The following is a 13,927-nucleotide window of genomic DNA, read 5'->3' on the forward strand; positions in this document are numbered from 1 at the left end:
GCGGTTACCTGCGGAGCGCACCGGGAAGCCTCCGGCGCCTCGGCGCCCACAACCCAGGCCCGGGCCGCAGCAACAGGAAGCAGCAGAAGGAGGGGGAGAGGACGAGACTGTGACAGAGGAGGAGGAGGAGGAGCCAGGGGCCTGGGGGCACCTGCTGGCTGGGAGGACAGAGCGCAGAGCCGCAGCTGGATGAGGGTCACTCAGAAGGAGAACTGGATGGAGGGTCCTCCTATTTGGGGCAAGGGAGGGGGGGGCGATCTAGTGGTAGCGAGGCCGCAGGCTGCTGCTTGGTTGGTTGGTTGAAATCATCATCCATCCATTCCTCCCTTTCCACGGTGGCTCACCCTATCTACTTACCATTTATCGAGCGCCTACTAAGCGCTTGCACCCCGACCAGGCACTGTGAGTGATGCAACACAATCCTTCCCTAATGCTTGAATCTGAGGTGTGAAGCAGCACTCGTATGATTGGTTACCGGGAAGATGCTCAGACCCAGGAATTAGAAGTTACACTAATTTCAGTGCAGCCTAGGCTTAAGAGTAAATCCTGCTGGATATGCTTTTGGGTGGGTTATTTTCCTGTCTCTCCCTTTTCGTTTTTTAAAAATATTTTTTATTTATTTATTTTTGTTCTAAGTAGTTATACATGACAGTGGGATGCATTTTGACACTTCATACATAAATGGAGTATAGCTTCTCAATCTTCTGGTTGTACATGATGTAGAGTTACACTGGTTTTGTAATTGTATATACACATAGGGTAATGATTCCTTCTACTATCCTTCCTGCCCCACACCCCTTTCCTCCTTTCCCTCCCCTCTAATTCAAATGGACTCTTTTCTTCCCTGGGCATTGCCCCCCTTATTGTGAGTTAGCATCAGCATATCAGAGAAAAAGTTCTGCCTTTGGTTCTTTTGTCTCTCCCTTTTCTTGTTTACAGAGTAGGGACAGTAATAATACCTATGTCATAATTGGGAGGGTGTTTGTTTGTTTGTTTGTTTATACCTGGGATAGAATCCAGGAGTGCTCACCCAGCAGAGGTTAGCCTTGTATTGGGATCCTTCTGCCTCAGCCTCCCTAGTGGCTGAGATTATAGGTGTGCACCACCATATCAGCCTATTAAGAGAATTTTTTAAAATTACATCTGTAATGTGCATAGAACAAAAGGGACGCAGAAGTCACCATATAAATATGATATATTGTTTTTATTTCACTTTGGGTAAATCCTTGTTCCTCTTTGGGTCTATTTTAATACCAAGGAGAAGGAGAGCAAGTTCAAAGAGAGAATTATGAAAACTCAAAGGGGTAAGGAGGTTGTCTGTCCTTTTGATCAAGATGAACAATGATGGGGTACTGAGGACCCACACATTCTTCAAAAGACAAAACCTTTAGCAGATGTGTTTATGCATTGGGAATATTAAATCTTCTCATTAGGTCATTTATATTGCCAACCCCTCAAAGGTAAGGGTGGCACTATTTTCATCTTTTCCCCCCTAGTGCAGGTGCAATTAATGTTTGTTGACTGAATAATGGAAAACTATATTGAAAGCATGTTGAAGTACCTAAAGTTTGTTTACAATGCATACTACTTGGAAAGTGTTTTCAAAATACCCTTATGCAGATGTCACCTTGAATATTGTGATTTAATAAGTTTGGCGGGGGATCCAGGAATCTGTAGATTTTTCTACCTGCCCCAGGTCATTCAGATGATCAATTGCATTTGAGAACCAATGATGTTAGAGGGCATTTACTGCTTCTATGATGCCAGGCAGTGGGGTTGGAGATCTTCTTACACGGAAAAGAGGAAACCTATGTGTTTTTGTTTGTTTGGTTGTTTTTTTTTTTTGTTTTTTTTTGTATCAGAGATGGAACTCAGGGGGGCACTTAACCATTGAGCCACATCCTCAGACCCCCCACCTCTTAAATATTTTTTGGTTGTACTTGAACACAATACCTTTATTTTATTTACTTATTTTTATGTGGTGCTGAGGATTGAACCCAGCACCTCGCACAAGCTAGGTGAGTGCTCTACTGCTGAGCCACAACCCCAGCCTCCCCAGCCCTTTTTTTATATTTTATTTAGAGACAGGGTGTCACTGATTTGCTTAGGGCCTCACTAAATTGCTGAGGCTGGTTTGAACTCAAAACTCTCCTGCCTCAGCTTCCCAACTTCTAGTATTACAGGTGTAATATATATAATCATAGGCCCAGCAGATGCCTATGATTTTATATATGTACATATGTACTGGAGATTGAACTCAAGGGTGCTCTACCACTGAGCTACATTCCTAGACATTTTATTTTGAGATGGGGGCTAAGTTGCCCAGGCTGAACTTGAACTTTCGATCCCCCTGCCCCACTCACCAAGTAGCTGGGGTTACAGGGATGCATCACCACACCCACCAATTTTATTGAGCAAGGGAATTATATTACCATGCTCTCCAAGCTTGTGCTACTTAAAGTGTGGTCTATGGGCAAGCAGAATCTGCATTGCCTGGCAGTTCATTAGAAACACATAATCAGACCATAATTCTGGAACTACTAAACCAGGATTTGCATTTTAACAAGGTTCCAATGATTTGTACACACATTTAGGCAGTTGTTCTCAACCTTGATCACACAGAAAAAATGTTTGTGGAGCTTGCATTTATTTGTTTATTGTTACCAGCTATTGAATACAGGTGCTTGTAACCCCTGAACCACATCCCCAACATCCCCAATCCTTTTATTTATTTATTTTTTGTTTATTGTATTTTTTAAAATTTGGTCACAGTTTTTTATTGGTTCTTTTTTCATTTATATATGACAATAGATTTTTGTTGTTGTTTTTGTAGGGGTTGGGGTGGAATACTGGGGGTTGAACTCAGGGGCACTTAACCACTGAACCACATGCCCAGCCCTTTCTCTAAAATATATTTTATTTTGAGATAGGGTTTCACTAAATTGTTTAGGGCATCACTAAGTTACTGAGGCTGGCTTTGAACTTGCTATCCTCCTGCCTCCGCCTCCCAAGCCACTAGGATTTCAGGAATTCCCCACTGCACCTGGCCAATAGAATTAATATTGAAATAATTATAGATTTTTTTTTTATTGTGAGACAGGAAGGATCTCACTAAGTTGCTTAGAACTTCACTAAGTTGCTTAGCCTCACTAAATTGCTGAGATTGGCTTTGAACTTATGATCCTCCTACCTCAACTTCCCATACTGGAATTACAGGGTATACCATGGTGCCTGGGATTTTAGGAGATTTTTTAAATCCTGATGTCCCGTCCATACATCAAAGTGAATCAGAAGTTCTGTGTATCAACTATTTTTATCCCCCACCCCCACCCCCCGAAATTCAGATGTGCAGAATTGAGAACCCTGCTCTGGAACTACTAAACCAGAATTTGAATTTTAACAAATTGCAAGCAGACATGACTAAATTTTAAATTTTAACAAATCACTATAAGATGAATTGGAGAAGACCTGTTACAAATGTGTTGGGATAGACCTAATAAAAGGTGATGATACCCTGAAGAAAGAAAACATCCCAAGATTCATTTCAGTAAATGGATAGTATGCAAATCTCAACCTTTCCCCTGTTTGTTTTGATTGTAGTATTTTTTTTTCATCTTTTTGTATCTGCATTTGGGACTTTCTTTTTGTTGCCACCATTTTCCATAAAAGAATAGAGTGTTAAAGCCTTCAGGAGTCCAAAGGCTGAGGTGATTAAGGAAGGCACTTGTCCTTTAGGCTTGGGTGACTAGGATTCCAGGTTCAAGCACCATAACCTGGGATTAAACTTTATTAATTTATATATCTTTGGCCATAACCTCTGTTCCACCAAAACAGATCCTTGTTAATACTGGAATCCCCCGGGAAAGATTTGGGCTATTAGGGAGAGCAGAGAACAGGAAACTTTTCACTGATTTAATAACAATGACCCAATAATCACAATAACACTGACAACACTTATACAGCATTGCCTTATTAACTCACCAGACATAATTCAAGCATTGTTCAAATACTAATTCATTCGATCCTCATCATAACATTAAGGAATGGGATTTGTTTTTACATCCATTTTACAGGTGAGAAATTAAGGCACAGAACAGGAGAGAATTTTCCCAAAGTGACATGATTAATACGAAGCAAAGGAGGCTGAGATTGTGGCTCAGAAGCAAAGTACTTACCTACATGTGCAAGGCACTGGGTTCGAGTCTCAGCACCACATATAAATAAAATAAAGGTCCTTCAACAACTAAAAAAAAAATAGGAAGCATAGGTGGGCATGATCTCAGGGAAGATAATTTAGGGGTTCATGCTCCTAACCACCAAGATATGGTACTAACTGGACTAGGTCTCCTAATATGTATACTATGTTTTGCATTTGTATCGCCTACCACAGTAGAGAATATTAGAAGTTGTTTAGAGAAAAAAAAAGAAATTCTACTTTAAAAATCTTAATTGCCTGGGCTGGAGTTGTATCTCATGGTAGAGCACTTACCTCACCCTGTGTTTGATCCTCAGCACCACATAAAGATAAATAAATAAAGGACAAAAGAAAAAGGACCATATCTAACTTAAAAAAAATCTTAATTGCCTATTATGAGGCAGGCACAACGTTAAGTATGGGGACACTGAGAAAAAAAATAAGCCTCAACTCCAAGGGTCCCCTTCCACACTGTAAGGAGCATCTGCCATAGACATGCTGGGACATGCTGGGATTCACTAAGTTGCTGGCCATAAGGAACAGCAGCCATTGACATGCTTAGTCATGTCTGCTTGCAATTGATAAGGAGCTGTAAAGGACACTAGCTATAGGCAAGTTTAGCAATGACTGGTTAAAATTGATAGGGAGCACAGCTCCATGGACATGCACGAAGAACATGCCCAGTTGCAATTATATCACCTCACCAGACGTAACAATGGACATTGACTTTCACTGGGTGGAACTAATCACAAATGTACACCACCAACTTGGAACTGTATTTAAATTGCTTGTCCTGCCACATTAAAGATTTTTTGCTCCAAGGACATCAGTGAGACTGGCCACCTTGCTGACTGTCCCGGACTGATTCCACCATTCTCTGACATCCAGCCATTGGCTGGAGAGAACCACCAGACAAGGACAAGTCTGCTCTTTGGGTAAGAGAAGTCACGTGGCATTGGAGGTATTTTGGGGCTTGTGGTTAGCCTAGGATTGTGTGATTTGCTTATAGTGTTTAATTAGCGTGCTTTGAATTGTAGTTGGGGTGCTCCCACACACCCAACACTTTTTGTATTAATTGTTTATATTTTATGATTGGTGTGGTTGAATATATCCTGGCATTTAAAGACAATCCACCTCCGAGTAATTATTAATAGCACCTCTTGCGACACATACACACACACCCACACACACACACACAGAATCTATGGGAGCAGAGGAACCCCCAAAGATATACCAGGAGCATGCAAAGTACCCATAGAGGGGATCACTGCACCCAGAAATTTAGGCCTCCGGGCAGACTTTCTGATTTGAGACCTGGGGTTAATAAGTGCCTTCCCCGAATTGAACCAAAAATCCTTTGCCTTAGGAGCCCACAGTTGTACTCACCAGCTTTGAGTGAACTAAAGATCAAACAAAGAATGAAATAAAATTTGAAAAGCAACAGTAACAATCTTTTCCTCTTTTCTTTCCCCACTAACAATGATTGGTTGTTGCCCTTAGATTCTTATCTATAAACAGATGCTGAAGAAACTAACCAAACTTCCAGTCAACTTCCCTGGAATTATGGATTTCACAGAATCATGCAGACATGAAAGTTAAATCTGTACTCACTTCCAGGTTAGACTCTGTGCAGCAAATGTCCCAGTCAATGGAACCTACAGAGATGGAACAATTAGGCTACAATTCTGTTTTTCATAAATATCATGGGCTGCTGGGTATGGCTGTGCATGCCTACACTCCCAGTGACTCAGGAGGCTGAGGCAAGAGAATTATGAATTCAAAGCTAGCCTCAGCAATTTAGCAAGACCCTGTCTCAAAATAAAAAAATAAATGTGGGGTGGGGGACATGCTGGGAATGTGGCTCAGTGGTTAAGCATCCCTGGATTCAATGCTGGGTACCAAAAAAAAAAAACAAAAAACCCAACCATGAGCCCTTGGATGAAAACCAGAGTTTGGGGACAGTGCAAGAGACCAACTTTCAGCTCACTGATTTTAACTAGATCTTTTTTCCCCCCTTCTTCTTCTTCTCTCTCTCTCTCTTGCGCCTTTTTTTTTTTTTTTTTGGTGGTGGAGTATAATTTATTCTAAATAGGGTCCCATTCTTGTGGTTGTGGATCTTTTTCTTGAGAAAGTAACTGCTACCAATAGCCTTTCTCCTACCTCATGGCATGAACTACAAGTCTTAGAGTAAGCCCTATTCAAACATCCGGAGGAGTCCACTCCTAAGGATTTATGTGTAGGTTTCTCATGTGGATGTTACTATTTGCAACAACTGTTTAATACTAATTCTAGTTTTTCCCCATTCACCATTACCTAGGGGTGCTTTACCACTGAGCAACATCCCCAGTCCCTTTTATTTTGAAACAGGGTCTTGCTACATTTCTGAGTCTAGAACTTCAATCCTCCTGTCAGTCTCCAGAGTCACTGGGATTACAGGTTTGTGTCACTATGCCCAGATGTGTAGCTACTTAAGTTTTTATTCAACTAAGAGAAAACACAAGGATTCCTTGTCTGCATCTCAACCTTCTTCATATATATGGTTTTGAAATTTACTCTGCCTTAAATTTCTAAGGTTTCATGTTGTGAATAAATTATAATTAATGTTCAGGACATCTGAGATAAGAGAGATTCGCCTCAGCTCCACCTCTGGAGTCTCTGAGTGACTTGGTCTTAAGTATTCACCATTGTCCCACTTACAAAATGAGGAAAATAATTCTTGCCTACTGTGTCCCAAGATAGTTGTATCCCAGGAAGTAAGAACTCTGAACTCGTTAGGGCCCTGTGTTAACATAGGCCATCTTTAGCCTCCCCTTTGGGGGCAATACACTTCATGTACCAATTTGAATCATTCTTCTCACCCCATTTCTTTATATGCACTCATATCCCCTCCCCTTTCCCACTCCTCACAACGAAAAGGCACAACACGGTGATCCAAACCTCTTCTACCAATGATGACATGGTTTATATCATCACTATACAGATTTATTTAGAAACCGAGAGATTCCTTTGGGTCTCAACAGTTTCCTGGATATGCAGTCTTTAAAAAAAAAGAAAAAAAGTGACCATTTCTGGGATGGCTTCATGTTATAGCCCACAAAGGAGACTCTAGAGATAGATAATATTCCCAAAAAAAGTCAGCAGATTCCCAGCCTGAGAGGGAACTCTGGAAGTATTTCACACTTTGGTATTTTTTCCTTTTTTCTTTTTTTTTTTTTTTAAAGAAGATAAAATGTTACAGAGACATCTTCAAAATTCACACCTGAGTTAAACATCTTTCTGGAAAATTCCACATTAAGGAGAGAAGAACATAATGTAAAACCAGGAAAGCACTATGTACAGGTTGCCAACAACATTTGTGTGTTTGCTCTTGGGTTCTTCCTTTTATGTAGCCAGGAGAAAGAGGGAGGGTGGGCTAAGGAGAAACACGGGAAACAGAGGGAGAGCAAGTGCTCTTGAACTCTGGGGTAGATGTGAGCCAACAGAAGAGCACCAGGGGGCAGAGCAGCATGCCCAGGGGACAGATGGTGGCTCAGCCATCTGTAGAGAGGAAGGTACTTGGAGAATGCAAGAATGGATGGAGCTGGCTGGGTGTGGCACATGCCTGTAATCCCAGCAACTTGGGAGGCTGAGGCAGGAGGATCACAAGTTCAAGACCAGCCTGGGCAACTTTGTGAGATCCTGTCTCAAAATTAAAAATAAAAAAGAACTAGCGATATAGCTCAGTTTTTGTAGAGTTCCCCTGGGTTCAATCCCCTGTATCCCCCACCCAAAAGAGAGAGAGAGAGACAGAGAGAGAGAGAGAGAGAGAGAGAGAGAGAGAGAGAGAGAGAATGGATCTGTTTGTAGAAAGAAAGAAGGGTGAGCTTAAAAAGAAAATAGGGTGAAATGGTGAATCACTGGGAAAACTACTAAACAGAGAAACCATCAGGCTTTGGTAGAGACAGGATTCAAATCTTTCCACAGATTTTGGGATCAGTTTGGGATTGTGGCTAAGTTCAAAATCAAAACCATTGTCACTGGCAGTATGGCACACCAGGCAAATGGCTGTCCCCAGAATCCCATGGATGAGTTGGAGAATAATGACAAGAAGTCCTTTTCTCTGAAGGACTATTGCCTTGGTGAAGTCATGGTAGAAGCTCAGGGCACAGGCAAAGATGGTGAAAACGGAAACCTCCTGGGAGGGAGATGTATTTCAAGAGCATTAGAGTCAGCACATGGCTCTATCACAGTTTGGCTCTCTGGAAGCCCTTGCTCCTGAAGAAGGCAAGAGTCTGGGTTCACTCATAGTGGGGCTTTTCTTCCACGCTTCTGAAAGTAATCTGTCCACATAGAGAGGGCGTGGCTCCTTTCCTTGCGGGTGGGGGGTCATACAGGGCCAGGTGCAGCAGGAGGAACGTTCTGGTCTCAGTGGAGGTAGGTGGGATGATTCCATCGGTACCAAGATCTGGAAGGAAGAAGGAAACAGGTCTATCATAAAGTAACTAATGTGCTTGGAAAAGATGGAAATGGGAGCGACCACTAACACATATAGGGGTTTTTCTGGGGTGAAATGAAAATGTTCTGGAACTAGGTAATGGTAATGGTTGAATGACCTTGGTAATACACACAAAAAAAAAAACCCCACTGAATTGTATACTTTCCAATATGTCTCATACCTCAAAGTAATTTTGTAAAGCTCCTAATAATATATTATTTGGTGTTCTCTCTCTCTCTCTCTCTCTCTCTCTCTCTATATATATATATATATATATATATATATATCTGGTACCAGGGGAATTCCAGCTTTGGGGACTACACCACAATTGGCCAGTAAAAGCTGACTGTCTTGTTGAACCACCTGGATTGGGACAAGCAGATGCATCTCTTCCTACAAGTTCAGGTCTGGAACCTAGAGCCCAACTTTCAAATCTCTGTTTTGTTCTTAACTAGGACACACTCTCAAGGCATGTGCTCTGAGAATCCTTTCTAGAGTAGATTCTTTGGCTCACGAACCAAAGCCCTGGAGGCTGCTGTCCCCACTGCTGCCCAGGCGGCAGTGGGAATAGGGGTTGGCATCACCTCCCTCCTTCCTGGTGTCATCCATGCCTAAAGCCCAGGGTGTTCTTTGTGCTTAAGCTCTTGGCTCGCGTCAGAACACCCTGAGAACCGGGTTCCTGACACGGACCAGCGTGCCCCTAAGCCAGCAGAAGACCTGGCCCTTTCTGACAGGATGGCTTGGAAATTTCCATTGTCCAAGTGAGGATGGAAATTTTGGCTTTGTTGACATCAGTTCCTTCCTAGGACAGCCCCCTGGCTGCAGTTTAATTTTAAAATCCCTGCTCCCTAGGGATATGGTCCAGTCTAGTTGTCCACTCTGTCCTCTCCCTGCCAGCCCATTCCTCTGTTCCAGTCCTATGACAAGCTCTCTGTCCCAAAGCACTGGTCCAACTCCTCACATGCCCCTGGGCCTTGCCGGCTGCCTCTGCACTCTCCCCCTGGGTCTTACCCTGAGGAGTTAAAGCTGGAGGAGGAGTTCATGGCTGCTTTGGAGTTATTTTGAGACACAGTGGGACTGCTGGCGTGGAGTCCTGAGCCAGGAGACGAAGGCCTGCTGTTGTTCCCAGGGGAACAGGATGACGTTACTAAGGACAAGGAGAGGCAAAAATAGAGGGAAATGAATGCTGTTGGATCCTGGGACCTTGTGATATGGCCTTTTTAACACCTGACTTCCTGGTATATCCCCAAAGGGACTTAACCCTTCCCCTACCCATCTGCCCCACTTCCTATCGCATTAGCATCAATGTCCACCTGCTGGCCTGACCTGTCTCCAGAGAGACTCTGATGGCAGATGCTCTCTGCAGCCCAGGCCCTCAAGAGCAGTGTGGCTGGTTCTGCAAGTTCAAGACTTGCCAAATGCAAGGAGGATAGATGCCAAAATCATCCTACTTCATGACACACCCTGGGCTGGGCATCTGTAGCCCTAGACCAAGAGCTGAGAGGGGAAAAAGAATAAGAAACATAGGAAAAGAAGAGAGGAGGAAAGAAAGAGAAGCATACAGGGAAAAAGACAATCCAAGCACATAACTAATGACTCTAGTTTTTCCCTCTCCACCCAAGAAAAGGCATGTGATCTGCTTGAAAGAGTGCTAAACCAGGAGAAAGGGGACTTGAGTCTCATCTTGGTCCTGGGTCATTTACTAAGCAGTTCTGTGGCCTGTGCCAACCTGTTTCACTTCCATAAACTCTTTTTTGTCCTCTGTAAAATAGCAGATTTGGACTAAATGGAATTCTTGTGTTTGGGTTTCCCAAACTGTGTTTTATGCATAGGGTGACCTACATTTTACCATCAAACTAAGACACTTTTAAAAATGGAAGAGAGAGCTTGGTGTGGTGGTATATACCTATAATCCCAGTGGCTTAGGAGATTGAGGCAGGAGAATCACAAATTCAAAGCCAGTCTCAGCAACTTAGTGGAGTCCTAAACAACTTAGCAAAACCCTGTCTCAAAATATAAGAAAAAATAAAATAGACTGGGGATGTAGCTATTAAGCACCACCGGGTTCAATCCCTGGTGCCAAAAGAAAAAAAAATAATTATGATAATTATGGCAGGATATGAAGCAGCCCCTTTGGTTGTCCTGGGCATATTTGGACATATCACCAACATCTCTGGTTCTCTGAAATGCTACAGGTGGTTTTTGAAAAATAGAATCCTGTTAAAAATTAGTTTGAGCCAGGTGTGGTGACACACACCTCTAATCCTAATGACTCGGGAGGCTGAGGCACGAGGATTGCAAGTTTGAGTCAGCCTCAGCAACTTAGCAAGGCCTTGTCTCAAAATAAAAAATAAAATTAGTAATGGAAAACCCTGCCTTCCTTCTGCCTTCTCTATAACTCATTTTGCAATGTAGTATGTGTTTGATTGCTGAGAAGTGCTGCCATTAAAACAAACACATTTGTCTAAACTTTTCTTACCCAGAACTTTCCAAATTTATTTGATCATGGAATCCTGTTCTCGGCATGGATTTTAATGTCCCTTGAAGTGCATTTATGGGATGCTAGTTCTCCTTTAGATAACACGATATTAGAACTAAAAGAAATCCTTTCTGGTTCTAATATCCTGTTATCTAAAGGAATTATGGAGCTATCTAGAAACATTATTTTTAAGCTCACCTGTTCCAGGCATAGTGCTGTGGACAGGAGGGACAGTGAGGGGGCCCAAAGTCCCTGAGGGAGAGACCTGAAAGGCAAGAGAGGCTGTAAGTATCCACTCCCACTCCCTTTTCCAACCTTGGGTCCTACTCCCAACATGCTGGGTTCCAGACTGCAGAGACCAGGGCTTGACTTCATTGATTTCCTATTCCCCAAACCTACACCCCATTCTTCTTATAAGAAGGCCTATGGACCACGTACTGCCCAATCCAGCTCTAGCCCTGGTCTGTCCTGGAAGCTCCCTGGTCCTGACACCCTGCCTTCCCCCACACTGCTGTGCCTCAGCAAGGTTTCTTTGACACTGCCAGGCTGAAGGTGCCTTGCCTGAGTGTCCTGGTGGTGAAATGAGCAAGCCTCAGGGCTATGCTTAGGCAGATGCTGCCAGCTGCTGCCTCATTTCCAGTTCCCACTTCTCCCTTCCTGAGAAAACCCTGCCTGAGTTCAGGGCAGTGGAGTGCAGCCCTAGCAACCCTGCTTCTGGCCACCCCCCCCTGATGGGTGAATGCACCACAGATTCTCCAGAGACAACCGGAGGAATTGAATGTTGATCTCTGCAGCTTTTTATTTTGCCCTGGAGACCCTATAGCATCATCAAGTCTGAGATCAGAAAGGGATTTAAGATAACTGAGTTTGAGCTCCCCCTCACTGTCACTACCCTAGAACAAGATATAACAGAATGGATGGATCTGGGCGGAAGACCTGGCCCCTCATCCATCATCTGCATGAGTCCAGGCAAGTTATTCAACCCCACAGAGATTCAGTTTTCTCATCTGTAAAGTAGCAGGAACATCTCCCTGATATTTTCTTTTAATTAAGATTTAATGAGATAATGTCCATAAAGCTTCCAACCCAATGGCTGGCAAAGAGGGCCAGCTTGTAAAGGTTAGTTTCCTTCCTTCCTAAAGGAAAATGCTCTCTACCGATGCACACCTCTAGATGGTTTTCAACTCGTCTTCTGAGCTGAACTCTGCATGCTTTCACTCCCCACTCCTTCTCAAGCTGACGCGGGAGCTCTAACCAGAGTTTTCAACGGATATTGACAGACAGTTCTGCCAGGGGCCTGTGATGTGATACTCCTCCCCTCCCAGGTTTGGAACAGCCTGTCCTAACAGGATGCAGCATGTTCTCATTTCCTAATTAATCAGCAATGGTTCTCACCTCTTGCATTTACCTTTCCTTTTACAATGAGCCTCCTCAGTAGTCTGGGGATCTGAGGAGGGTGGAGACAGGCTGGGGCACAGTTTGGGAGGGGTGGCTGAGTGCTGAGAGATATAATCAGTAATCTCCCTCCTTGCTGCCACACCTGAGAAATTTGTTGTTGTTGTTTTCAAACAAATAATAATGTTTTTAGTCACTGTGATCCGCTCCCAGCTCCTGTCTCCTTCTGAAGCCAGGCTGTGCATCTGCAAACATACAGACATATATATGTTGCCCGCCCCTTTTTCTGTACTGGGGATTGAACCCAGGGTCTCATGTACACATGTACCTTACCCCTGAGATATATCCTGGCCCTTTTATTTTGAAACAGGGCCTCACTACGTTGCCTAGGCTGACCTTGAACTTGCAGTCCTCCTACCTCAGTCTCCTGAGTAGCTGGGGTGGTAGTGTATAGCAATGCACCTGGCTCCTTTTTTATTGTTTATAAATATGGTAAACAAAATTATGCCCACACTGGTGTGCACCATTTTGTCTTTTTCCTTTTTCTAAATTAACTATATATTTTGGAGATCATTTCACATCAGAAGCAGAAGAAATCATGTCCTTGTCTTGTGGAGACAGGGGAAAAAGAGAAGGACATCACGTGTACGTGTGTTATCATGTGTGTGTGACCTGTGGCTGCTGGCCTCGTGAGGGCAGGGCAATGCCTGTGCAGTTCTCTGCTGTATCACTAGTGCCTTCACCCAGGCCTGGGAGTTGCAGATCCTCAAAAAAATGTGATCAGGGAATGACAATAACAAATGAAGCTCACTCACCCTTCCTCCCATGTTGGTGTCCTGGGTGGAAGTGAACCACTGTGAGACCTGCCTCCTACATTTTCTAACCAAAGCCCCACCTTCAAAGGTCCCAAAGCTCTTATGGCATGGACCAAGTTCCTTAACATGGCCTCCAATGCCCTACAAATGCCCACTCCTGCCTCCCACTCCAGCCTCCTCATTCACACGGTTTTGCTCCTGGGCTTCCCCCATTCCAATCTTTATGATTCCTCTTCTCCCCATCCCTGCCAGACTCAGGGCCTTTGCATATACTCTCTTCTCTGCCTAAAATGTTCTTTCCTATGGTTGCTCCTGCCTAAACCCCCCAACTCAGACACTTTTCCCCATTCATATCAATAGTGCCATTCTTTTTTATGAGGTCGGTTTAAACATCATTTCTCAGGGAAGCCTTTGACACCCTGGACGAGGTGAGTCCTTAAACACATGCACATCCTCTTTGACACCCATCACAACAGCATTTATTCAGTGTGTTTTCTGTAAGCAGGAATCACATGTATGTTGTACACCATGGTATCCCTAGTACCAAGCATGCAGTGAATACTTGAAGA

General features: G+C 43.5%; 2 protein-coding genes across 4 annotated transcripts in view; both read right to left on the reverse strand.

Annotated features, from left to right (window-relative positions):
• Nucleotides 1-194, reverse strand: part of Tlcd5 (TLC domain containing 5) — an 8,173-nt gene extending 7,979 nt beyond the window's left edge. The window contains exon 1 of the mRNA XM_015489728.2: nucleotides 9-194. The gene's annotated coding sequence lies outside the window, so the exon portion shown is untranslated. The remainder of the gene's footprint in view (nucleotides 1-8) is intronic.
• Nucleotides 195-7,943: 7,749 nt separating this feature from the next.
• Nucleotides 7,944-13,927, reverse strand: part of Pou2f3 (POU class 2 homeobox 3) — an 80,195-nt gene continuing 74,211 nt past the window's right edge. For 2 of the 3 annotated variants that reach the window (XM_048795644.1, XM_048795645.1), the window contains 3 exons: nucleotides 11,347-11,413; nucleotides 9,681-9,816; nucleotides 7,944-8,639 (listed from right to left, as the gene is read on the reverse strand). In XM_048795644.1, the coding sequence (XP_048651601.1) occupies nucleotides 8,600-8,639; nucleotides 9,681-9,816; nucleotides 11,347-11,413 (243 nt within the window). In that variant the 3' untranslated portion in view covers nucleotides 7,944-8,599. Of the gene's footprint in view, nucleotides 8,640-9,680; nucleotides 9,817-11,346; nucleotides 11,414-13,927 lie in introns of those variants that run through there. The other variant, XM_048795646.1, reaches the window with a different exon arrangement.

The sequence above is a fragment of the Marmota marmota genome, unplaced genomic scaffold (genome assembly GCF_001458135.2).
Source record: "Marmota marmota marmota unplaced genomic scaffold, marMar, whole genome shotgun sequence".
Taxonomy (NCBI): Eukaryota; Metazoa; Chordata; class Mammalia; order Rodentia; family Sciuridae; genus Marmota; species Marmota marmota.